This window comes from Podarcis raffonei, chromosome 17 (genome assembly GCF_027172205.1).
Source record: "Podarcis raffonei isolate rPodRaf1 chromosome 17, rPodRaf1.pri, whole genome shotgun sequence".
NCBI classification, from domain to species: Eukaryota; Metazoa; Chordata; class Lepidosauria; order Squamata; family Lacertidae; genus Podarcis; species Podarcis raffonei.
Genome location: NC_070618.1, coordinates 9,086,099 through 9,111,439, shown reverse-complemented (window position 1 = coordinate 9,111,439; position 25,341 = coordinate 9,086,099). Strand labels below are relative to the sequence as shown.

At 45.2% G+C, this 25,341-nt stretch overlaps 1 protein-coding gene across 2 annotated transcripts in view; it reads right to left on the bottom strand.

The window, feature by feature from the left end:
• Positions 1–25,341, bottom strand: part of LOC128404619 (ephrin type-B receptor 5) — a 150,742-nt gene that overhangs the window by 8,326 nt on the left and 117,075 nt on the right. For both annotated transcript variants that reach the window (XM_053370324.1, XM_053370325.1), the window contains exons 10-15: positions 7,458–7,582; positions 5,910–6,072; positions 4,946–5,060; positions 3,835–3,890; positions 3,612–3,731; positions 1,954–2,201 (exon numbers count right to left, since the gene is read on the bottom strand). In XM_053370324.1, coding sequence (XP_053226299.1) covers positions 1,954–2,201; positions 3,612–3,731; positions 3,835–3,890; positions 4,946–5,060; positions 5,910–6,072; positions 7,458–7,582 — 827 coding nt within the window. The remainder of the gene's footprint in view (positions 1–1,953; positions 2,202–3,611; positions 3,732–3,834; positions 3,891–4,945; positions 5,061–5,909; positions 6,073–7,457; positions 7,583–25,341) is intronic.

Genomic DNA, 25,341 nt, shown 5'->3' with positions numbered 1-25,341 from the left:
ACTTTTCACTTCTCTACTTCTCCCCCTGTGCACCCCCATTAACCTGTTCTGGGTTTTCCCCCAACTCAGCCCTTCAGAGCAGATTTAGAGGATTAAGGTATGGGGGGGTGAGAGGGGGCAGGAAAAGTCCCATTGCGCGAGTGAACCGCGAGCAACTTAGCTGAATCCTGAACCCACTTCATTTTTTAAAATGTAAACTTCTAGAGTGGCTGTGCTGCTATAGGTTAGGTGCCCACTTTAGGTTAGGTTGCGATCCTGTGGTGGATTTTGACACAAAAACTAAACATCACAGCTATAGATTCTAGAAAGTATTGGGTTCTTTGTGTGCCTGATAGCAAGTTCAAGGCAATGGCACTCTGCTGAAATCCTAAACATACTTACTAGGGAGTAAGTTAATCGTGACTGGAAGTGGAGTTTACTTCAGAGTAAATATGCATAGCACTGCACTGCTTAAGAAAGGAATTCAGACACAGATCATAAAATATTTCTCCGTCAGGAATGCCTGAATTCAGCATTTGTCAATTGCAAAGATGAACTGATCTGACCGGCCCCTACTGGATTAATGTGTGGATTAGAATTTACTGACCTACTGGCCTTAGCACTTCCCAAATGTTCACAGCTCAAACCGTACCCCACCCCCACCAGGGAAAGAATAATTTTGAAATGTTTTTTGAGAGAAAATATACTTACGAGATTTGTATTTTGAGAGAAAAGTTTTAAAATATGTACTTACATACATATCTCTAAATGTGAATTTTCATTTCTGTGTGTGTGTTTTAAACAGATTAGTGTGGATAACGGACAAAAAAGAACAAACACATTGAAGTGACAGAGAACCAGTAACAAACTGATTCATCCTTCCTAGTCATACTGATTATGTGGCCTTCATAAAGATGAGCCTAGGATATTTAATCCTAGAGCTCAAAAGACTCTTATTAGATTTCTGCAGGTTCTCAAGCCGTATAATCTATTTTTGGCCATTGAAATGTATACATTTTCCTTTAGTTTATATGATTTCTAATATAACTTCGAAAACAGCAGTGTGAACAGATGTTTTAATGTACCACTTGAATACCTGGGTGTGAATACTTCTTTAGATCAGTTGTTTGATTTAAATTATTGTCAGATTAATTCAGAATACTGAAGCATATTTAAGTGCATTCCTGTGCATGTCTACTTACAAGTAAACATCACCGAGTTCAATGGGGCTTACTCCCAGAGAAGTGTGTATAGTTTTGCAGCATGAACGGAGTAAACAGAACATTTCCTAGCATGGAATTTATCATCTAAAAATGAACATAACTTTGATTCATAAACAGAATTAATTAAACAAACAAACAAACATGCTGCCAAGGTTTAATTTTCCAGTTTTAGATTTGTTTATATCTAAATTTCAAAGGAAACTTGAAATCTTACAGAGTGGCCTTTAATTTTGTACTTTGGCAATAAATTGAAGGGGAGATTCAGATTCTAAGGGGAGACTTTGGCTGTAAGTCGTTTTGGGTTGCCCTGGGCAAGATAAAGCAAATAATAATAATAGTAATAATAATAATAATAATGCTGCTGCACACAAGCATGCTAAATAAATATGTGACGGGTTTGTGAGGCTGTGCCTCCCCATCATTTAGCTGTGGTGTGACAGGCCTTTGTGTGTAGCTCCTTCACGTGAGTGAACCCCTTGACTGGTCCCTCCTGGTGTTAAGGGAGCTCTGCAAGTCCCTCTTGTCATATGAGGTGGTTGAGACTTTGAATAACGTTCTGACCACAATCCCTACGTTTGTCTATCTGGTGTGTTGACTGGCCCATTCAACTACAATGCAGTAGAAACTTGCCCCAGTCTTTTGGCGGCACCTCCAGTGATCTAGCCTTGAGATGAGGAGGACACAGAGGAGGTGAACGGGCATGTAAGATGACAAGGGCAAGAGAGGGGTGGGGAAGCTGAGTTTGCAATACCCGGAGGAAGGAATCCAGAGAGCCGTTCTCCATGAACTCCGTGACAATCATGACAGGGCGGCTCTTGGTGACGACACCCTCCAGACGGATGACGTTTGGGTGCTCAAACTGTCCCATGATGCTGGCTTCGCTGAGGAATTCCCGGCGCTGCTCGTCGGTGTAGCCTGCCTTTAGGGTCTTAATAGCCACTGTGTATTCTCGTTTCCCTGGAGGCTTCAGGCGCCCAAAGCAGACCTCTCCAAACTCTCCTGCCAGGGGTAAGGGACGGAGAAGACACCACATCAGACAGAGGAGGAGCAACCACGTTCTCCGGTTGACAACAGGAGGTGCCGAAACAGAAACAGGGCAAAGGAACTGCTGTCCTCTAGACATCTCAAGACCTCTAGCACCCTTAGCTTTCTTCATTGCTGGTTTTTTATTTACAAAGGCTATTGTGTTTTTAGCCCACCCTTCCTCCAAGAAGCTCAGGGCAAGAGTACACAATCCCCTCCGCCTTTATCCTCACAACCTACCTTTTGTGAGGTAGGTTAAGATGAATGGCCAGCTAAGCAGTCATAAGAACAGAAGAGGAGCCCTGCTGCATGAAAGGGTCCAGCATTCTGTTTTCACAACAGCCAACCAGAAGCCCATGGGAAGTCGACAAGCAGGACATGAGCACAATAGCTCACCTTTCTTTCCCTACAACTAGTCCTGCCTACATGGATCTGGTGATCATACACCTTCTGCAATGGCATGGGATTGCATCACAGTTGGATGTGCATGTGTGAACCGGGTTCAATCTTGCCTCACTGTGGACAAGGGAGGAGAGCAGGCAAGAGGACTGGTGGAGGAATATGGGTGAGAGAAGGCACTGCTGCATGCCTTCTTGCTGACTTAAAGGTAAAGTGTTAGGGAGCCTGGTAGTATTCCCAGAATTCACCCCTCTCTAATCCCTCCCAAACCCAAGATGAGGTCCACAATGTGAAGATGCAAAAATGAAGCTCTAGTGAAGTGCTCTTAAAGAAAGCTCTAGAGCAGTGGTCCCCAGTTGGTGGTCCATGTAACCCACCCAGGGGTCCATGGCACATACCTGGCAACTGTCTGGGACATCCCAGTTAGAGGGGCCTTGATCTCACATGCCAGCACAGCACCCAAAAATGCATGAGATTGAGGTCAGGCTTGTGTCTTGCATGCGATTGCAGTGTCCCCTCCAAAAAAGATTGCGGTCCCGTGCTCTCGCGTGGATCATGTGACATGTGCAGGAGCACGACCCAGAATATGCACATCTTGGTTTTGTGCTGAGACATGTCAGAGAGTATGGTGGCACCATTCACACAACAAAAACTACTACAGAGATATCAACATTTTCCTGGGTTGGCCTTTGAAAAACAGGGTCCTCAGTAGTACTTAGCTAATTGGGAACCACTGGTCTACAGCAAAAACTGACCAACAAGAGGCCCAAAGTGCACTTGAATAGACCCTAATCAAATGGAGCAAGATCTGAACACCAGTCCAAGAACTAAGTTAGAGAAATCAAAGATTTATAGAGCATTGTGCTCAACAGGGCTTACCCTGAGAGAAGTGGATAGAGGACTGCGGCCCAAATGGTGCTTGAGGCAGATCAAGCACTCTGCAAAATGTGATGGGGCAGATGAGAAGCAAAATAGTTCCTTCATTACCTGATCCAATGACCTCCTCGATTTTGACAAAAGACACATCAATTTCCTTGGCAAATTCCCGAATCGCTTCGTTGGGATCTTCATAGGTGGATGGGTCAATGTAATACTTGACCCCAAGACCTGTGAAGAAGAAGGGAAGCTCCAGAGTCAGTCACAAAGACCTGTCTCCAAAAAAGAAGAGGCTATTATTAAAAGAGAGCTGAGCTCCTATGCCATTGCTTACCCCGGGTGGTGATGTACTGCTGCAAGCGGTCTGTGTAGGGAGTCTCTCGTCTCTTACTGTGGAGGAAAGGGAAGGTTCAAGAAGGGCAACCTCTTCATCACCTCAAGTGGAGTTGGGGAAAAGGACGTAAATGGGCAACCAAAATGAAACAGAGACTGGGAATGTCTACTGAGAAGAAAGTCCTACTGAGTTCAGTGGAGCTTCCTTTCAGACTAAAGATTGTAGAAATTTGTGCATGGCATTGGGGAGAGAGGGCGTTTCTTCTTCTTTTTCTGATAGCAGCAGACCTTGAGAGGCCACCCAATGGAATTGATTCATAATAGGGTCAGGATACAATAACACATCAGGAAGAACATTCTGACAGCAAGAGCCATTCAACATTCCCACTGGGAATGTATGTTGATAACCAAAATCTGATGTTCACTTTTCCTTTAGGCTTTTTGCAGGTGTGGTGCTCAGTGTCATGTCTCCCATTACATCTGAACAATATACTCCTTGTAACAGGCTGTATACGGCAGCCTACAATTCTTTTTTCAGTGACCTTTCAATTGCGACATTCTTAAAACCATTGGGGGTTGGGGTTGGGCATAATTCTCAATAAACTGGGCAGAGCCCTGTGCATTCCAAAACCCATGATTTTGCAGTTGGCAAATGCACCTGGTTGGGGCATAGGAAGTCTCTGGAGTTATTATGCAGATCAGGGGCTTGAGCACTAGAAGAGGGGAAAGCAACTAGCAACTAGTCAGGGCGAAAGACTATCCAGAGCTGTTTGCCTTTGCTCTCTCAGCTTGCCCAACCTGCCAGCAATTCTCTTTTAGGTGCCTTTAGTTTGAACCATAGTATTCTTCTAAATAGGCTGCCAAAATCTGAGCACCCCGTGAGCCATGGCTCACTCATTTCTAACTGTTTTATCTATCCAGTTATAATTGGGTCTGAGTCTGGGGCAGAAGAAGATTGGTAATTCCAGCCCTCTGACTTGGCTCCCCTTTGTGCGACATTCACAGATAGGAGACAGGGAGTCTTCATTGGAGAACAGTAGTTTTAAACTCTTGGCTCTCCTTTGCACAAGGAGCTGGTACACTCTGAGGCAGGGCGAGGACAGGAAACTCACCTCTTGAAGACAATGGCAAGGATGGCAATGGCCGCAATTACCAGGAAGGCCAGGCCACCAAGTGCCGAACCCACAATAAGCGGCAATCGGTCTTGCACCATCTCAGAGCGCTCGCCTGTCAAAAGGGACAAAGTTATTTTCTCTCCCTTTGAAAATATATTATTTTATTAAAATTTTCAGTTATACATTTTCCACAATTAAGTGTCCACCAATAAAACAATACATTCATCGTCTTCCCTTCTCCCTTCCGTGGTTCTTTTAATTTTCCCAATAATACTGCATATTGTACTTCAACCATTTAAATTCTCCCTCCCTTTTCATATTACCTCAACTTACTTTACACTGCTGAATTTACCTTAATCCTGCTAGCGTTTTCACTTGTTCACAATTATTTTCCAGATATTTCACAAACATTTTCTATGCCTCTTTATAAACTCGGTCTCCGTGTTCTCTTATTCTGCTGGTTAGGTCTGCTAGCTCTGAATAGTCCATCGTTTCAAGCTGCCATTCCTCCTCCTTGGGGACCCCTCCCACCCTCCAAATTTATCTTCTCATTCCAACCTCCCAGTGAAACCTTTGCATGTGTACACACCCTCCTAGCGTCTTGTCAGGCAAGGAGCTTCTGGGGCTGCAACCCAGAGCATTTGGATCTGTGACTGATAGCAGGGAGCATCCCTGGGGTTGTAGGGCAAAAGGTTCCTTGGCTGTGCTGTGTTCTCAGGATTTGAGGTGACTATGTCCACAAAGGACAGCCCACTTCATACCTAGCCTCTTCATACCTAGTAACGGCTTGCAGGTCAAGCTCAAGGCATGTGCTAGCCTGTGAGTGTTGTAAAAATTTACGATGCGTGAGCAAGAGGGTAATAAAGAGAGATCAGATTGTGCAGCTACGTCTGAGCACGAGGGAAGTTCAAGAGGCGGGGGGGATTCTAAGTTTGAAAGTTCACAAAGGTGCGTCACTTACTTCCCACCAGAGTCTGGAAATACATCTTTCCACTGTATGGCCCGTAGCCCACTGCTGTCCGAGCTCGAACCTGGAAGGCATATATCTTCCCTGGGCTGAGATTGGCAATGGTGGCCATATTAGTCTCACTGGTTATGGTGAATGAGTTGTCCTCGTCTTCTGACTAGGAATCAACAATCAAGTTGTGAGAAGCTGACAAAACACAATTCCACTTCCTCCTCCTCAGCAATGCTCCCTCCTAGGCTCACCAGTTGCTTCCCTACATGGCTGAGATAAATTCTAAATACAGACATTTATCTGTTAGTTTGGAAAATGCATAAACCACTTGCTCAAAAAATAAAATATCCAAGCAGCTTCAAATTCCGTAATATATGAAACATGACTAAAATGCACAAACCACTTAAAAACAAAGCTACATAAAACCAAAATTATGAACGTAGATAAAAATAAACCATCTAAAACAAATGCTAACTAAATCATGTGCCCCGACAGACTTGCTGAAAGAGGAATGTTTCTGCAGCAAAATGAAATAAGAATCATGTGCCTCTTTAAAAAAAAATACCGTCTGGCTATCATTTTTGTTTTATAAATCTGAAAGGTGATTGCTCGACTCTAATCACTTTCGGTATCTCGCACAGCCCTCTTGGTTGTGGTGGGTTTGATTTTGTTTCGTTTCCCCCATGGCTTATGGCAAAGCCATGTGGCCACAGTTCCCAACCCGCTCTGATCCCATAGGAACAAGGTCCCTTAGACAAAAAAGGTGGCACCATCTGGTCCTAGCGGGAGAAGAAAAGCTAGAGCAGATTGACACTACAAACCTAAACCTGTTTCGAATCTCTCAAGGAACCCGAGTACAAAATGATAGCTTTGAAAGAGCGTTGAGAATTTAGTTGCGAGATATGTAACACACTCTACCATCTGAAGAAGCTGACTGATGGGAAGTCATGACCATCAGTTTTGTTTAAATTTATAGTGCAGGCATGCAGAGGCAAGGAAAAACTTGTAAGGTAAAGGTAAAGGTACCCCTGCCCGTACGGGCCAGCCTTGACAGACTCTGGGGTTGTGCGCCCATCTCACTTAAGAGGCTGGGGGCCAGCGCTGTCCGGAGACACTTCCGGGTCACGTGGCCAGCGTGACGAAGCTGCATCTGGTGAGCCAGCGCAGCACACGGAACGCCATTTACCTTCCCGCTGGTAAGCGGTCCCTATTTATCTACTTGCACCCGGGGGTGCTTTCGAACTGCTAGGTTGGCAGGCGCTGGGACCGAGCAGCGGGAGCGCACCCCGCCGCGGGGATTCGAACCACCGACCTTTCGATCGGCAAGCCCTAGGCGCTGAGGCTTTTACCCACAGCGCCACCCGCGTCCCTTGAAAAACTTGTAGTGAAACACAAAATCCAGTTCCTAGTTTTAACTCAAGCCCCTTTTGACTATCTTATTATTTCATTTGCCTCTTCTTGCCAGGCTGCAGCCATTACACACCCTGGCCGCAGTGATTTTCAACCTCTCTCACAAACAACTGTGAAAACAGGTTCCCCACGTCAACTTACCTTGTCAAAATAACGCAGCTGATAATCCAAGATGATCCCGTTTGGTTGGTCTGGTTGCGGCCAGGACAAAGTGATGCTACTCGTCGTACGACTCACCTGGTGCATCATGGGAACAGCAGATGGGACTGCAACAAGAGAGGGGGGAGTCAAGATGAGAGAGAGAAATATGAGGGAAGGGGAAGAGGAGGAAAAATCTACGTGCTTGCATTTCAAACTTGGTTGCTGTTAACAGTTTGATCGCAAACCACGGGAAGATGCAAAACTCATGTCAGCGGTCTGTTTTGCAATGGCTGGCTATTTGTGTTCTGAATCTACTCACTAGTTTGTTTCAATGTTTTTAATTAACAGCGTGCCCGGTAGTTCCCATTGATAAATAAGCATGCCAACACGAGTCTTTTGGATTATGGGCTAAAACAGGCCACAACTTTATTGGTTACAGATGTGAGATGTTTGGCTTAGGCATTGGGTGAAACCAGGCTATATCTTGACCACCGCCTGTCTGCAGGTGTCAAATTAAGGATAAACCACCAGAAGGGGGAGCTCTATGACTTACATGAAATAGGGGCACCCCGATGGGTCCCCGTTGGGGTAGCGACATGGCCCTAGCCCATGCCTGGGCTTTGGACAGAATCCACACCCCTGGATCCCTTTAACAGGATACCCTTATTGAGGAGGGGCAGGCGGAGGCTACAACCTCCCCTCTATTAAACAAAGGCTTATCCAAGGTCTAACCGCACCAAGGTTTAAATTACTTGCAGCCCCCCCCCCCCGCCAGCATGGATTGGTGATATGGCTAGGGCTTGCACAGAGGGAGCGCCAACCCCCCACCGCCCGTCCACAACACCCCCACCCCGGAAGGTGAGCAGTCTTACTAAAAAGACCTCTAAAGTCTACCTATCATTTGTGTATTCCAATGTTTCTCCATGGAGCTCAGCCTAGCACACCTGACTTGTTCCTCAACCCCACCCATACCACAACCCTGTTAGATAGATTAGGCTGAGAGGCAGCAGTGGACACAGGTTTATTCATGGATCTTTAATGTCCAGAGGAGGGCTTGAAGCTGAGTTCAGTGCCCTATCCACTACCTTCACCAATTTGCAGTTGAATAAGTTGAATAAACGGGTGGCGCTGTGGGTTAAACCACAGAGCCTAGGACTTGCCGATCAGAAGGTCGGCGGTTCAAATCCCCACGACGGGGTGAGCTCCCGTTGCTCGGTCCCTGCTCCTGACAACCTAGCAGTTCGAAAGCGCGTCAAAGTGCAAGAAGATAAGTAGGTACCCCTCCGGCGGGAAGGTAAATGGCGTTTCTGTGCACTGCTCTGGTTTGCCAGAAGCGGCTTAGTCATGCTGGCCACATGACCCGGAAGTTGTACGCCGGCTTCCTCAGCCAATAAAGCGAGATGAGCGCCGCAACCCCAGAGTCGGTCACGACTGGACCTAATGGTCCGGGGGCCCTTTACCTTTTTAAGTGAATTATGAATGTAATAAATTAACACAAAATATCTGGGCCCTCTGCCAATATTTCCATGTATCATTTCCTCATGTTATATATTTACTATTTTCTGCTATTTGTTCCTGTCTGACTAGCTTTCACACTCCACAGGGGTCTTCCTTCAGACATTGGCTGGTTTCCCCCCCTCAGGGAGTCTGCGAAACCTAAATGTTTCTGACAGACAGCTCAGAAAGGAAATGATTCAGAGCTGGTGGAAGCCTGAGAAGAGTTGGTTGCTGCATACTGAAGGAGCTGAATGCATTTTAATGACCTGGTCAGACTAGCAGAGGAGAGGGCATCCCAGCAGCTGCTTGAAGAAATGAACAGAACACGAGATAAATTTTCAGAGACTCTTCCACCCATTAGTGGAAATCTCTCAATCCTGGTCTAATCCAGGCAGGACCTTCTGGTTCTATGTGTTTAGGTCACCAATTATGCAGCTGGGATTTTTCGCAATGCCTCTTGTTTTTGTTTTTACTCTGGCTATTGTTGCAAGCAGAGAAACAAGGTTATTTTCTACTGTTGGCTCCAAACAACACAAGTTTCTCTGAGAAACTTGTCAACCTTCCCCAAACCAATACTTAGTGGGAGAGTCTGGGGATGGTAGCAGAAGAACAAGCATACAGTGGCACAGTGGTACCTCGGGTTACATACGCTTCAGGTTACATACACTTCAGGTTACAGACTCCGCTAACCCAAAAATAGTGCTTCAGGTTAAGAACTTTGCTTCAGGATGAGAACAGAAATTGTGCTCCGGCAGCGCGGCAGCAGCAGGAGGCCCCATTAGCTAAAGTGGTGCTTCAGGTTAAGAACAGTTTCAGGTTAAGTACGGACCTCCGGAACGAATTAAGTACTTAACCCGGGGTACCACTGTACCTTGGTTCTCAAAATGAATCTGCTCTGGGAGTCCATTTGACTCCCGAAACTGTTCAAAAACCAAGTCGCAGCTTCTGATTGGCTGCAGGATCTTCCTGCACATTGGATGTTCGGCTTCTGAAAAACATTCGCAAACAGGAACACTTACTTCCGGGTTTGCGGTGTTTGGGAGCCGATTTGTTCGACAACTAAGCCATTTGGGAACCAAACTAAGAAAAAGGCAAATGCAAGAAACCTAAATATAAATACTGGGTGCCACACAGGTCTGAATGCGGACCTACAGCACCAAACGACCAATACACATCTGGATTTGATCTTCATCGTGCCAAACCTCTGCAGTATCCACTACTTGTAGTTATGAAAGGTTGTACTGGGCATATAAATGCGGAAGGACCACACTCTCAGCCCCTCAGGAGCATCTAACAAACTTTCAGGAACTTATCCGTGCCACAAACACACTGTGCACATTTCAGAGGGTGATCAGGAAAGCTCTGCAGAACTCTTTTGATCCATGCACAATGAAAGCCTAGCATACTGGGCCTTGCTGCTGCTCTCTGTTGATGCAGAGTTTGCCCTGGAATCTATCCAGCATACCCATGCAGGCAAACTTCCTTTCAAGAAAAGCTAAACTTTACGAAGAACCACAGGATTCCCTGGAACACATCTTAAAAAACAACTGATTCACCAGCTCCAATATTTATGGAAATTTCCATATTGATGGAAACTGAAGATGCCCAAGATAGAATCAGGGAAGAAAAAAATAATCCAGTTATATAACCTTCCTGTGTTCTCACTGCATCTTCCACAAAATTCTGCCAACGATCAATGGGGGCTGCTGCTTACATGATTAAAAAAAAAGGTTGGACTAACTGGCAAACTAGGGCCAGAGTCAAACCTATGATCACCTGGGCCAATTGGCAAACATCTGGCAAAGCAGTAAAGCCTGCTGCTTTCTTCTCAGCACTGAGAAGCACAAAAGGATTGAGGGTAGGGGTTCCCCCCCACCCTCTTCATATAAAACAAGAGGAAATTATTCCGAGAGAAGCAAATCAAAGAGGCTTTAACCAGCTTAGGCAAGCAGGAACGAGTTTCACATAATGTAAATCAAACAACAGTACGAGAAGAAAGATCACACTGAAATGTTTTAGGTACTCCTTGTTCCTTCTGTTCTTCACAGCCCTTAGTCTTATTAAAAAATAAAGTTACCTGAGACAAACCACTTACCCACTGTATCAACTAGGTACTTTTATTTTTATAATGCGATGGCACTTTATAGCACAAGCAAAGAAAACAAAAAAGCTGTCTGATGCGTCTTAAGATGAACATGAACCAGTGTTTCCCAAATGTAGGTCTCCAGTTGCTGTTGGATTACAACTCCCATGATCCCTAGCTAGCAGGACCAGTGGAATTGTAGTCCAAATACAGCTGGAGATTCAAGTTTGGGAAACACTGACCTAAATGAGACTTTAAATGAGACTTTAGCTCATTTCAGTTGTGATATTGAACGAAGGATCCATGGAGGCTTGTGTGCTCTCTCCCCTCAAATCCTCCTGCAAATCCTTTTTTGTGGTAATCCGCAGTTTGCCATTACGTATATCTTAATTAGGAAACCATGGTTAGCATAAACTGTATTTGTCTGTGAAACAGGATTGGAAACCATGAACAAACCAAAGTCTCCCATTCTGTTTCTGTAGACAAACAAGGGCTTGACTAGTTTGGTTCTAAGAGTAACAACGGTTTGCTGAGGAAGAGAAAATCAGGGTATTGGGAGGGAGGGAATGGAACAATTCCTATGAAATCAGGGGACTCCTGCCGAGCTCCCTGGGTGTTAGCTGTTAGATGTATACCAGCTTTCTTAATGCACATCTCAAACATACTCCTTGCAAATGGAGAGGAGTAATCCGGGGAGGGTGTCCTGTTGCTTAACACTCTCTCACATAAAAAGTTTGCAGCGTGTTGAGCTCAGCTCAGCAGACATGGAGCCTGGAGTCATGTAGTGTAGGATGGCTTGAATATCATTAGTTTAAATCATTCATTTTAATCATCCATTTTATGGTATTTCAAGTTCCAAACCAGAAATAAGACGGTTCTAAGCATTATGAAGCAACTTTGCCTTCGTGTTTTCTGTGTGTGTGGCAGAAGGCAGGTGTGGGAATGATAGCAGCTCGGCCGGTAAAGCTGACGAGACAGCAGCAGATAAATAGGGAGGGAGGGAAGGCGAGTCCCAAGGAAGGGAAGCAGGAAAAAGCAGTCCTTGCACAATTTTAAAATCAAATCTCTCTAAGGGGCTGCAGCCAAGTGGTACAGTGCTTTTGCTACTGCATTGGGTCAGGAGTTGCAGCAAGATGGACCACCAAAACTCCTTTGCAAAGAATCCTGGGCGTCTCCAGGTAGGGCTGGGAATGAGTCTGTCTGAAAATCTTGGAGAACCACTGCCAGTCCGTGTAGACAGGTAAGGTAAAGGTAAAGGACCCCTGGACAGTTAAGTCCAGTTAAAGGCAACTATGAGGTTGCGTTGCTCATCTCGCTTTCAGGCCATGGGAGACGGTGCTTGTTCCCAGACAGCTTTCCGGGTCTTGTGGCCAGCATGACTAGACCGCTGATGGAAGCCAGAGCACATGGAAACGCCGTTTACCTTCCTGCTGCAATGGTACCTATTTATCTACTTGGACTGGAATGCTTTCGAACTGCTAGGTTGGCAGGAGCTGGGACACAGCAACAGGAGCTCACCCCGTCGCGGGGATTTGAACCGGCGACTTTCTGATACTAAGCTAATACTAATACGAAGCTAGCTAGACTAATCGTCTGACTCACTGTAAGGTAGCTTCCTATGTCCATGGCTTGCTCCCTCCCCATCCAGGGATGGGATAGTTTCTCCCTATTTCTCATTTTCCCACTCATTAGTTCTCCACATCAGTTTGTGAAATTTGAAACAAACAAACTTCTCAGCAGCATTTTAGTACCGATTTCTTCTAACATACACAACCTTGGTATGCAATTTGCCCAACGTGCAAAGCACTATCCCCCTTATATAGCACCTTTTTCAATGCTGTTTGCACAAATAAATGCATTTTATGGCCAACTTGCCCTCGTATATGCATTTGTGCACAAATGACTCGGCTTTGCGGCTGCACTGCACAATCTGGAGAAGTGTGCATGTTGGAGGATGGCTGAATTTTGGTTTGCTCGTTGTTTCAGAAAGAGTGAAGGCTGACCTTTAAAGGCAAAGTGAACTGAATGTCTTCGCCATCACTACTCCCCGCAACCAACTTTTAAAATGCATCACTTATAGTGGCATTCATGCACCACCTCTAAACATTATGCCAGCACTTAGTACCTGACCATATATCTGTTTGCTTTCACTGCTGCTTAAGTAGTGCACACATTAGGTCAGGAGTTGCAGCAAGATGGACCACCAAACTCCATGCCCCAGGCCCAGTCATTAATTTGGAAAGCTCCCCTAATTGTGAAGAAAGCTCAATGGATATTTCTTTAACATCGCTTTAAGTACCGCACTTTTAGCGAAAGGGATCTACAACGGGCATGCAAGAGGCACAGGCAGGCAAGGAAATACGACTGTTGTGTGTTTGCATCTGAGCTTTGCCAACAAACTGCTCCAAATGGCTCCCTCTTGAAATAGGCAACACTCCTCTGCTTCTTGATGATTAACTCAGTATGAGCAAAAAGGCATCTTAGGGATTATCGTGCTAGTGGGTTGGTCTTCTTCCTACCTCACTTGCTCCAGAGGCGTTCTGTCAATCTTCCCCTTACCTTTGATTAATTCAATCACTCGTTAAAGTTTGTTTGCAGAGCCCTGATGCCCTGCCTCTCCCAACGGCATGATGCAGCTTACAGCATATTTATAACGAACAAGTTAACTGTTAAAATAATTCATTAAAAACCGCTTAAAATATAGCAGCCCGTTTTCAGAGCTACAGTAATATTAATAATAAAAACCCAGCCTGATTAATTACTGGCATGAAAGAAACAGCTAGCAGAAGAGTATTTTTTAAAAAAAACCACACAAAGCACCAGTAGAGTTTCAATTTACCAAGCAAAGGAATCATAGAGTTAGAAGGGACCCTGAAGATCATCCATTCCAACCCCCTGCAATGCAGGAATATGCAGCAGTCCCATATGGGGATCAAACCTGCAACCTTGGCATTATCAGCACCATGCTCTAACCAACTGAGCAGAGGAGTTCTGCAGGATGTCTGCAGGCAGGGACAGGGAGGTACCTCTTCTGAACTCATGTTCCAGAGCAGTGCAACAAATTTCAGTACGCCTCTGCACTATGAACAAGTTCAATAAACCCATTATTCCCAACCCACTAAATGCCTCTATACTTTGGCATCCGCCTCCCTTTAAAGGACCTTTCTAACATTTCCCTCAATAATTTGGGGGTGACTGAAGCAACTTTCCCCTTGAAATCCTCTTACAGGACCTGGGCCCTGGTGGAAAGAGCTTACAAACTGCTTCCTTCCCACATCACTGCTGCCACAGGAGTGTGAGAAGGAGCTGTATCAGCTTGTCCTAAGTGATGGTGAAACAAGTTAGCAGGACCACTCATGATATTCACTCCATTGGAATTTCTCCCTGAACGTCAATCGTTAAGCTGGCAATCCACCCATTATTATTTTAAAAAATAATAATACAGAATGATCAGCAGGTCTTTTCTTGCATGTTGCATCTCCTATCATACACACCTTTTATTTTGTCCAAGTTGCTGGCATGTGCAAAGGCTTATTCATATTAGACTCACAGAATTGGAAGGGATCCTGAGAATCAGCTATAGCCCGACTCCCTGCAGTGCAGGAATATCCAGCTGTCCCTTATGGGAATCGAACCTTGGTGTTATCAGAACCATGCTCTAACCAACTAAGCAATCCAGCCTTGGTGGCACGACATGCAAAGAGGAATCTTGGTAAACACAAGCACTTGTTCACTTCGGCAATCTGGTCTGGGTCGGGGGGTCGGTGGTAGGGGGAAACCCAAGCGAATGTTGATGAAAGGAACAGGAAGTCTCAGCAAACATCATATGCACCAGTTGCAGAATTAATTTTAGAAATTCTCCACACTGTAGCAGAAGAAAGTTGGAAAAGAACACAGGGCAGAGAGAACCCACGGAACAATAATGGAAGAGGGAGGTATACTCATCCATATAAATTACTTATCCATGAAACTAAACTAGTTTTATATCTAACAGCTAGAAATTTTAGAATAGCAAAATCCACTGGCATTACACAGTCAAGAGTGGTGTGCTTCGTACATCTTCCAACCAAGTCTGTGTTGTACCTACGCCATTTGTGCCAAAATAAATAGATATGGGGAACCACATTTATTGGACCAATATTTGCTTGGGGAAAGTGTTTAATAACTTTGCAGTGACACAGAACTCGTTGCTTGGTCATGCCTGACAGCAGCTTGTTTTATGAGTGTAATATTCATATGCATCTGGGTGCAGAAACAAACAGTCTGCATAACACTTCTTACAATTTATCTGACAAGAAAATATAAAATACCTACCTGGCATGCCAACTGTGCATTATAGGCTCATTATATTTGAACAATGATGAATGAACAAATATTACTATAAATAAATAATTGTGCATTGAAGAAGAGTGGAAAGAAAGTTGGATAGGAAAGAAGGGAGTGTGATATATGGCAGATGAACAGTTCTTCTGTGTTACACATACTGGATCTTTGGTATTTTCTGTGTTATCTTCATTTAAACTAGCTATGGGAGACCTGCAGCCTCTTTGAATATGTTCGTAGAATCACAGAAGTGTTGTTGGACTACAACCCTCAAGATGTAATTTGTGTGAAAGAAAAGCGGCATAAAAATATAATAAATGAATGAAATGAAATGAATCCCTTCCAATTCTACAATTCTATGAATCACCCCTGACTATTCACCATGTTGGCTGGGGCTCACAGGTTCACCCCCCTCGTTTAAACACTCAAAGAATACATTCCGGATCTGCTCGATATTTTCTGCATCTCTCTTTCCCTCTATATAACATTCAGAGTCTGGTTCAATAAGAGAGAAGGCAGCACTATTTTGTACATCTGCAACAGCAGCTGTAATGGCTCCAGCTGAATTGAAATTACTCATAGCAGTGCTGAAAAATGCTTTGCTTTTCTGGCCATTTCCCAACGCTCCTTGCAACCATGTCTGCTCATTCATTTGCCTTGCTCTCACTCGCCTTCCATGACATCAGGCCATAGCCAAATCTAATTGGCTACGTCGTGCTGCCACGACATCCTATCACAAACAGCCAAATAGCAAGTGAGAGCAACCCACGTTGAGCTCAGCTGCCAACGGCTATTACTATGCCGTCGATACTGTTGCTGTCTCCTAACAAAAGGCTCGCACATTTACAAAACCCTTGCTGGATAAAAGTCAAATGGGAAATAACTAAAACTGTGTTATAGGATTACACAGGATGCAAGACTATTGCAACTAGGTTGAATGAAGATACAAGCTTTTAGTAATAGCTTTGGGGACAGGCGGGATTCCAGCTGTGCAAGACTGAATAAAAGTCCCCAACAGAACAAATCTTAAAAGGTGAAAATATGGAGGAGGAGGACCGCTTGCAGCCCACAGAAACTAGGAGGGCAAGCAAGAAGATTACCCGTTCTCTTTGAGAGGCCTGCGCATCCAAAGATTACCTCAACGTTTCCAAACCCTATATAATTTGGTGCAATCGTAAAGAAAATATAAACAATAATACATCCCTCTCTCCACTCGAGACTTGGCCCCAGCTGTGAAGGCCTAGCCCTCCCCGCAACTGCATAAGAGCAGAAATATCAGGAAGTAAAGGGGTTGTAGCAGATTTAACATAAATCCTGCCCCCTGTGCCAGTTCCTGGATTGCATGGGGAGAGATCAAGAGCCCAGAAAAGCAATTCATCAGTGAGCTGGCCTGAAGAGAAGATCTCTCTGTGGGGAAGAATAGGAGCAGCCAGCTGTAGCGTGAGAGGCCAGTAGCTGGTTCTGAAGAGAAAGGGTATTTTTACCTGGCTACTGGGTGTGATGGGAGTTACGCCAGAGGAGCAGCACTGAATGGAAGTTCTTCACTTTGGGAGTTCTAATCCCACGATTTATTGATTTATTTATAAAACCTGAAATGTTAAATCAGGCTTCCTCAACCTCGGCCCTCCAGATGTTTTGAGACTACAATTCCCATCAACCCTGACCACTGCTCCTGCTAGCTAGGAATCATGGGAGTTGTAGGCCAAAAAACATCTGGAGGGCAGAGGCTGAGGAAGCCTGTGTTAAATAATGGATATGCATATTATGAACTTTTTTTTTTAAAAAAAGTTATTATTCTGTTAATCATTTCTATAATGTTGAATTGAATTCTTGATATGTGGAGTGATCCAGTGCTGTGTAGTGATTAACACTGGATTACGACCTGGGAGACCAGGGTTCAAAACCCCACTCAGCCATGAAGCTCACTGGGTGACCTTGGGCCAGTCACTGTCTCTCAGACTAATCTCCCCCACAAGGTTGTTGTATGTATACTAGCTTGAACTTTCAGCTCCTTGTAGAATAAAAGTAAAGGTAAAGGGACCCCTGACCATTAGGTCCAGTCGTGACCGACTCTGGGATTGTGGCGCTCATCTCGCTTTATTGGCCGAGGGAGCCGGCGTACAGCTTCCGGGTCATGTGGCCAGCATGACTGAGCCGCTTCTGGTGAACCAGAGCAGCGTACGGAAACGCTGGTTACCTTTCCACTGGAGTGGTACCTATTTATCTACTTGCACTTTGACGTGCTTTCGAACTGCTAGGTGGGCAGGAGCAGGGACCGAGCAACGGGAGCTCACCCCGTTGTGGGGATTTGAACCGCCGACCTTCTGATCGGCAAGCCCTAAGCTCTGTGGTTTAACCCACAGCACCACCCACGTCCCTCCTTGTAGGATAAGTGGACTATAAATGTAATAAAGTTCTGTTTATTGTCTTGCTTTTAATACTGCAATTACTTTGAGCCATATTTTTTCTGTGTGTAAAAGTGGTGTATATAAACATTAATAATAATAACAATATTTTAAAAATACATATATGCTATAAAGGCAGGCGACAGCGTAACCTGAATCCAACACTGCTGAGTCATGCATCCTTCTGCTCTGGCCTGCACTATGTTCATCTAATGCTGGTGGCATACAATGAGCAGTTGCCCACATCTAACACAACTGCCTCTCTTGGTTTTTCTGATACTGAAACGAAAGCTCATGCAAACAGCATCCCTAGTCCAAAATGTTAAGCAGTTAATAGTTCTATACTTCCTGTCTCCAGGAATACTACACACTGTAGGAACCCAGGTGAAAAGCTACAGGTAACAAGTCCATTCACTGTGACATCCCCAATTGGATGGAATCTCCCCTTTGACTAATCTAGGAAGAAGCAACAGCTTAGGTGGTTTTTTTCGTGGGGGGCGGCATCCACGTAAACGATAGGAAAGAACTGCACTGATTTTTTTTTAAAAAAAACCTAACAAGAAATAAATAAATTAGAAGCTAAGTGGTTGGCAGGGTATTGCTCCGTCAAAATTACCAGTTTCTATGCAATCTTAGTACCATCACTAATACACGGTCAATGTATATTGGTGATGTGGGATTGGTATCTCCCGCTAGACGGAGATTGTCATTGGCTATTTTGTATGTTATTGGTGGCTGCAACAAGGGCTGGTGTTGATTTGCTGTGGCAATTGGGCGGGTGACTGGCAGCTTCTGGTGGGAGCAGTTGATAGGCAGCTTTTGTGGTATGTGAACAATTTCCAGGAATCCCCCCCTAAAAAAGCTCAACAACTCTGCCCCCCCCCCAAAGCTTAAATTGGAGTCCTCAAAAATAGGGGACATCTTATACATGGGGGCGTGTTATACACTGAAAAATACGGTATATTGCAACACTTAACATTATTCCTTAAACAACGCAGGCACATAATGAACACAGCAGATGCATGGATACAAATATGCAGGCCTCTTACACATGGCCCCAAACCAACCTGTGGATTTGCAGTCAAGGAGACACGCACCACATCAATGTCCTTCCTTGTTTTGCAGCTAGGGGATCAATTCTGCGCACTGCAGGGCCGCCCGGCTCTAGGATTCATTTTGTACGTGCCACACCTCTAGAGCACCAAAGCATGGCAATTTGTCACTGCTCTAACTTTTGCTCTCTTCTAATGAGGCTTATGTGTGGAGACACACTAGCTGTGCCTAATAGCACTTAGATAATTTGCTGCCACAGACAATCTCTGAGGTTCAGATTGTCCTGAAGATGACAGTGGGACTAGGCATTTAATGAAGGGGTTCAGCAATCGCCTTCAGCCTGCTGTTTGCCGCATTAGGCATCAGGAATGTTTTCCTACGTGGACCATGTATGACAGTCAAGCAAACCAGACGGCAGTGCCACTTAAAACTATCTCAAGTATTTTGCTGTTGCTTTTTTCCCCTTGTTGTTATTCGTATTGATTAGCTTCGCCTTGCTTGCTTTGCTACGTGATTCTTTTCCTTGCTGCACAGCGGGGCCTTTTCTCTCTCTCTGCTTTTAAAATGCTTATCCTTCTCATTAGTTTATTCTTGTCTTTGTTCTTTCAGGTTGGAGCTGCACATCAAATCCTGTGCTGGTCAGATTCTGCGCTTCCAGAGTAACATATAGGAAACTGCTCTATACCCAGGCATACCACTGGTCCATCCAGCCCATTAGTGTTGACACTGAGTTCCAGCAGATCTCCAGGGTTTGGGGCAGGAGTCTTTCTTAGTCCTACCAATGGACCCCAGAGACCGAACCTATGACCCTCTGCATGCAAGGCAGATGCTCCACACAATGGGCTGTGGCGGGCAGGGATGTGGAACGCTACAACCTGAGAGGCTGCATCATGAACTTGAGACATGGGAGAGAACAGTGGTGCCATTTTCAGTGTAACATGTAGTTGTGCCCTCAATGCATCTGTACTTTGAGCAATGGTGTGTGGTCAGTGGACTAGGGACTGGGCTAGTCCCCTAAATATTCCCCTGACTCTTCCTTCCCAAAGCACAGGGAGATTCTGCCTGGCTTAGGGGGGGAGATGCAATGCTCTAATGGGTCCAAGAGCCCTGCTGCCACCTTCCCAAAGCTCCTCCGGCTTTGGGAAGGAGGCAGGAGGGCTTCAGCATCCAGCCGGAGGCCTGGAGCCTCCTTCCCAAACCCCGGGAAGCTTCTGCCCAGCTCAGGGAGGCACACACGCAGGACAGCATGTGCCTGACATCGCCCTCGCAAGCTGGCACTTCTGGCCCTAACTATCCCTCTATGAAAAATTTCACTGCACTTCACTGACTTTGAGAAGTATGGTGCAATTTGGTTCTACTTTAGCACTTAGCATTTATATGTGCTCAAAGTACTCCACATGTGCTGATTTACTGCAATCCAAAGGTGGGGAACATGTGGCCCTCTAGATGCTATTGAATTCTGACTCACTGCCACCCCCAGAAGTATGGCCAATGGTCAGGGATAATGAAAGCTGTCATTCAAGACCATCTGGTCTACTGGTTCTCCACCCCACTGCAATCCTTAAAATGATTCTGTTAAGCAGATATGCATTATTATCATCCTCATATTGCAGTTAGGGAGCTGATATTAGTGGATTGCCCCAAACTGGTCTCCCTCAGAGAAACCATGAATGGTGAAAGCAAGAACAAATCTTGGTTGTAGTTCACAGTGTGTCTGAAGCAAGATAAAACATGAACCCAGGTTCGGACCTAACACTAAGCCACACCATGGCTTAGCCTTGAGTAGTATGGCAGCAGGAAGACCAGGGGAAGTGCATGAATGCAATCTTCGCTCCTCCAGGAAACCACGTTTGCTCACTTGCATTATGCCATAGTTTGGCTTAGTGTTACATGTGACCCAGGTCGCAGACAGAAAGAGTTAGATTATGTTTCATGTAGACCAAATCATAGGTGTCCTATAACTCCTTAGAAACCCCGAGACTATGTGGCATTGCATTGCATATGCGTTCCCAAAAGCCACAGCCATCAATACTACCTAGGACATATTATCAGCAATATAAAGTTACACTGTTTTCAGACCACTTTTAAATGATGGGAGTTGTAGCCCCAAAACAGCGGGAGACCCAATTTTGGGAAACCCTGACTGAGAAGAACCGGACGTTCCTAGCTTAGTCCTAGCAATAATCCATCATTTTTCTTGCTGTGGGACTCTCTAGGTTTTGCACTGAAAACATTCATCCAGTGCTGATTATCACTACTTGTCTACCCCCCCCCCATTTTAGTGGGACTTGTGTAGGAGTTTCCAGTGGATTGCGCTGTTTGTTTATTTAATTTTTAAAAAATGTTTGTGCGGCATAGGGAGAATCTGACACTGTAGTGTACAGCTAGCAGCACAGACCTGCTTGGAAGCGACGGTACCAAATATAGCTCATCAAGTGTCCCACCAGGGGCTTGATATAGCTCTTGGTTTTGATACTGGAGAGAAAAAACACCTGGAAAGCAACATAGGACGCAGTGGGCAGGTTACACTTGGCTTTGTGGGTCACAAGTTATGCAGGCCTTCTCTGTTGGATACACCTTAATGGTTTTTGAGTGTGCATTATCTTATGAAAACTGTGTGCCCTTCCCTGGCACATACCTGTCTGCAACTTTCAGCCGAACATAACGGATGTGCCTCTTGCAGCAAGAGTAATAGCCTGAATCAATTTTCCTCCCAAGCTAAAGTTTTTATCTGCCTTCACAGTCAATAATCTCAGGTCACGCTCAGCCCTAGAAATCTCCTCCTCAGCCGTATCTCTTCAGCCTTGTAAAGTCTGCCTAATGACCCTTCTGCACTATTGCCTGTGAATGTCACTGCCTCAAGATGAAATCCGCATCACACCTTGGTGGTTCCTGTACTTATGGCCTCTCCAAATCCCAGCTCTCCAGGTCTAGCACATCCAGGGAGCCTGCCTAGTAACTTCTGGCAGGTACAAGGCAACTTGGTCGTGCCCTCACATCTGTAGACACCTGTGGCAGCTGTTGCCTGCCTGAAAGAAAGTCTTGGGTTTGCTTGGCGCGTTTTTCTGCATTCTCTAGTGACATTATAGAAAGTTCAAATATGGGATGCAGTCAGTGTGGGGAGAATTTCTGTACTGGCTTCATTTTGCACCCCCACAGGACATTGCTTTTTTTTGAAGTGTGCATGCCTACACAAAACGTAGAAGTGTGGATGCAACATACAGGTACTTGGAAACATGCAGGTATTCTCAATAGAGAGCCAGGATAAGCTCCAGAGACTAAATCTCATAATTGCTGCCAAGTGGTGTGTGGAAGGATCCATGCATAAACCAGTTTCAAAGGCAGGTTTGAATGTGGTACTCAGTCATCAATGACAAGACTATTTTGTCCCATCTAAAATTGCATGGCAAATGGTATGGATTCAAATGATGCCCAGGCGATTCTGACTAAACATCAGAAAGAACTTTTCGACAGTAAGAGTTGTTTGACAGTGGAACATAGTCCCTCAGAAGGTGGTGGTCTCTCCTTCATTGGAGATTTTTAAGCAATGGTTGAATGGTCATCTGTCATGTTGAAATTCCTGCATTGCAGAGGGTTCTACAATTCTACGATTCCACAGAATATGGCCTGACACATGGGCTTCTGAGATCTTTAGAACTTGGAGGAGCACTTCTGCAGACTGCAGTGATCTGCTGGGTTTATAAGGGAGGGAGGGAGGGAGACAGACAGACAGACAGACAGACAGACAGACAGACAGACAGACAGACAGAAGATACACACACACAACTGGGGGTGGGGTTTGAGAACCAAAATAATCAAGGTGTTGGAGCACCTTCCCTATAGGAAAAGGCTAGAACATTTGGGGCATTTTCATTTAGAAAACAAGGGAACAGGGGCAGGGCATGACAGAGCCGTATATCATGGTTAACAGTGCAGAGGAAAAAATACAAAGATAATTTTTCTCCATCTCTCATAATCCCCCAAAAGGTGTGAGATGGCCAAACAATAGCACTTTCACACAACAAAATAGCTAGCTCGTGGAATTCACAAACACAATATATAACAGCAACCATTTAGATGCTTTAAAAACTATACAAACAGAGGGGCCTATCCATGTCCATTATCCATTGTACATAAATCAAACCTCCATGTTCAGAAGCAGCAAGCATGCCTCTAAATACCAGATGTTGAGGACAAGTAACAGGGGAGGTCTCTTCCCCCTCTGCTGTGATTGTAAGCCTGCCAGACTACATGGCCCTTTGGTCTGATGCAGCAGGAGTCGCCTTGTGTCCTTACGACTGACACAGCCATTCATTCAGAAAGGGTTTCCTCTTCCTGTCTCCCCCCCCCCCGTCCCCATCTCCTTTATCCCGCCTTTCTCTGAGCCCAGGCAAGTCTTCCCAAATGTATGTGTAATCGGGGAGAAAAAAATCTAAGCTAAAATGAAAAGTTGCCAAGGGGGACGAATAGATAGAGGCGGGGGGTGAGGCGGGGCCACGTGACGGAGCAACAGAGGCCTAGTTAGCGTGAGCTGTCACTACGAATCGAGGTCAGCTCATCTCAAGCTCACTCCTAATGATCTTGGGGAAGAGGACGAGGGGGGAGGGGGGGAAACAGCAGACAAAGGAGGACCTGACCACAATAGCTGCCCAATAGGTACCGCTACTCTGACGGGGAGGCTTTCAGCACTCCTGGTCTCCCAAGACCCCTTTGCTGCATCAGAGTGATTTGCTTCTCTTGTACGGCTGAAGGGACCTGAGGAAGCCTCCCTGAGGATCTCTGTTTTTCCACAATTTGAAAGAGACACAAGGAATCCAATTATGGCTCTGCTGCTGGCAGGACATGGAGGCCCAGCCCAGCCCAAACCAGCCTGGCTGCTCATTTTCTCCAGAAGCAAGACCAGAAATGGGATTACTAGAGGCGAGCAAGAGCAGCAAGACATGTCAGGGCAGAGAGGGCTTGAATTTGGAACGCCATGGCTGGGGCCCAGCCTAGTGAACAAGTCTCAGGCGAGGGGCAGCGCCAGCCTCTGGGTTGGCCTCCATGCTGGGAATCTGGACTTCTTCCCAGATCTGGATAATAGAGCAGAACCTGTTTCATTGCAGGCACCTAACTCCACCCCCATCTCCGGGTGAACCTCCACTTTCAGACTCCTGACTGAAGGGACCCACCTTGGAATGGCAAATGTGCACTCCAGGTTGGGTTCCTGGTTTGGCCACCCACAGCTCTAGTCCTGTGTCCTCTACTGTTTTTTCCACTCCGATAATACTCTTGTTTACCTTGTGATAGACTTACGATTTATTAAAGTTTATCATAACTTCTTATCAATAAGTTAGCATTAGGATTTATTGCTCACAAAGCACAACGTTCAAGGGGCTCAGCCTCTGGGAGTGTTGCATTACAATCTGTTTTGCATTTCTTTTGAATACTGCCGCCCCCCACCTTGGCCCCCTTTGCAAAACAGATGCAAGGGCCAAACGGCAGTTCAAACCTGAAATATGCTATGGCATCCTGAACATCCACACCAAGGTTATCTCAGTATTCAAGGCAGGTATCACATTCCAGGTTTTTGCGCATATGCTCTTGGAGAATGGGTTCAGAAGTTGAGCTAGGCTGAAACTTGAAATGCAGAATGGTGCCTTTCAGTGTTTTCAGCTAACGAGTGAAATCAGAGCTGTGATTGACAAGTGAGTTGCTTGGATACCAATCCCTGCCTCTTCATTCCCTGCACATTTGAGCTCAGATATATTTTATTTTATTTTATTTTATTTTATATTTATTTATTTATGGCTGGCTGGCTGGCTGGCTATTAGCCCATAAAGAGCTCAGATACTCTCTGTTAAGTTACTTTCTGCAGAATCAACTGTTAAAGAATTCCCTCACTGCTGGAGGGGGAGGGGGAGGGGGAGGAGGAGGAGGAGGATGAAGAAGAAGAAGAAGAAGAAGAAGAGCAGCAGCAGCAGCAGCAGCAAACTGAATATTTTGCAAAGAGGCTTAAGCATCTCCACTAAGGACCAGACACTCATAAAGAATGTAATGGATAATTAACTTACACTTCAACTGTATGAATGTCTACTCAGAAGTAATATTTTTTATGTTCAATGGGCCTTAACCCCAGGTTAGTGGGTACAGGATTGCAGTCTGGGATTTCTTGTGGGAAAGGGGCGGAAAAGTTCATGATAAGAGGGTCTGTTGTGCACACCAACCTGGGAGTAAATTCACTTGATTATAGTAGAATGTGTGCATCTAAACACACAATAACCGGCCCATGTTAAGATTGGTTGAAGCCTTGGAGGTGTACTATTTTCTCTTTTTTTAGGGAATGGGACAAAACATGCATAATTTTGGTTAAAAGAGGCAAAATTTTATGCCACAAAGTACAAATGTGATGCCTGTAAGTAAAAAAGCACTGTCTTCTTTTTCAGCCATTTTATATCTTCTTCTGTATGTTCACAACAGCAATGTGAGGCATGTTCATCTGAGAGTTGGACCAAAGCAGGAGGTGACCAAAACCACAAATATG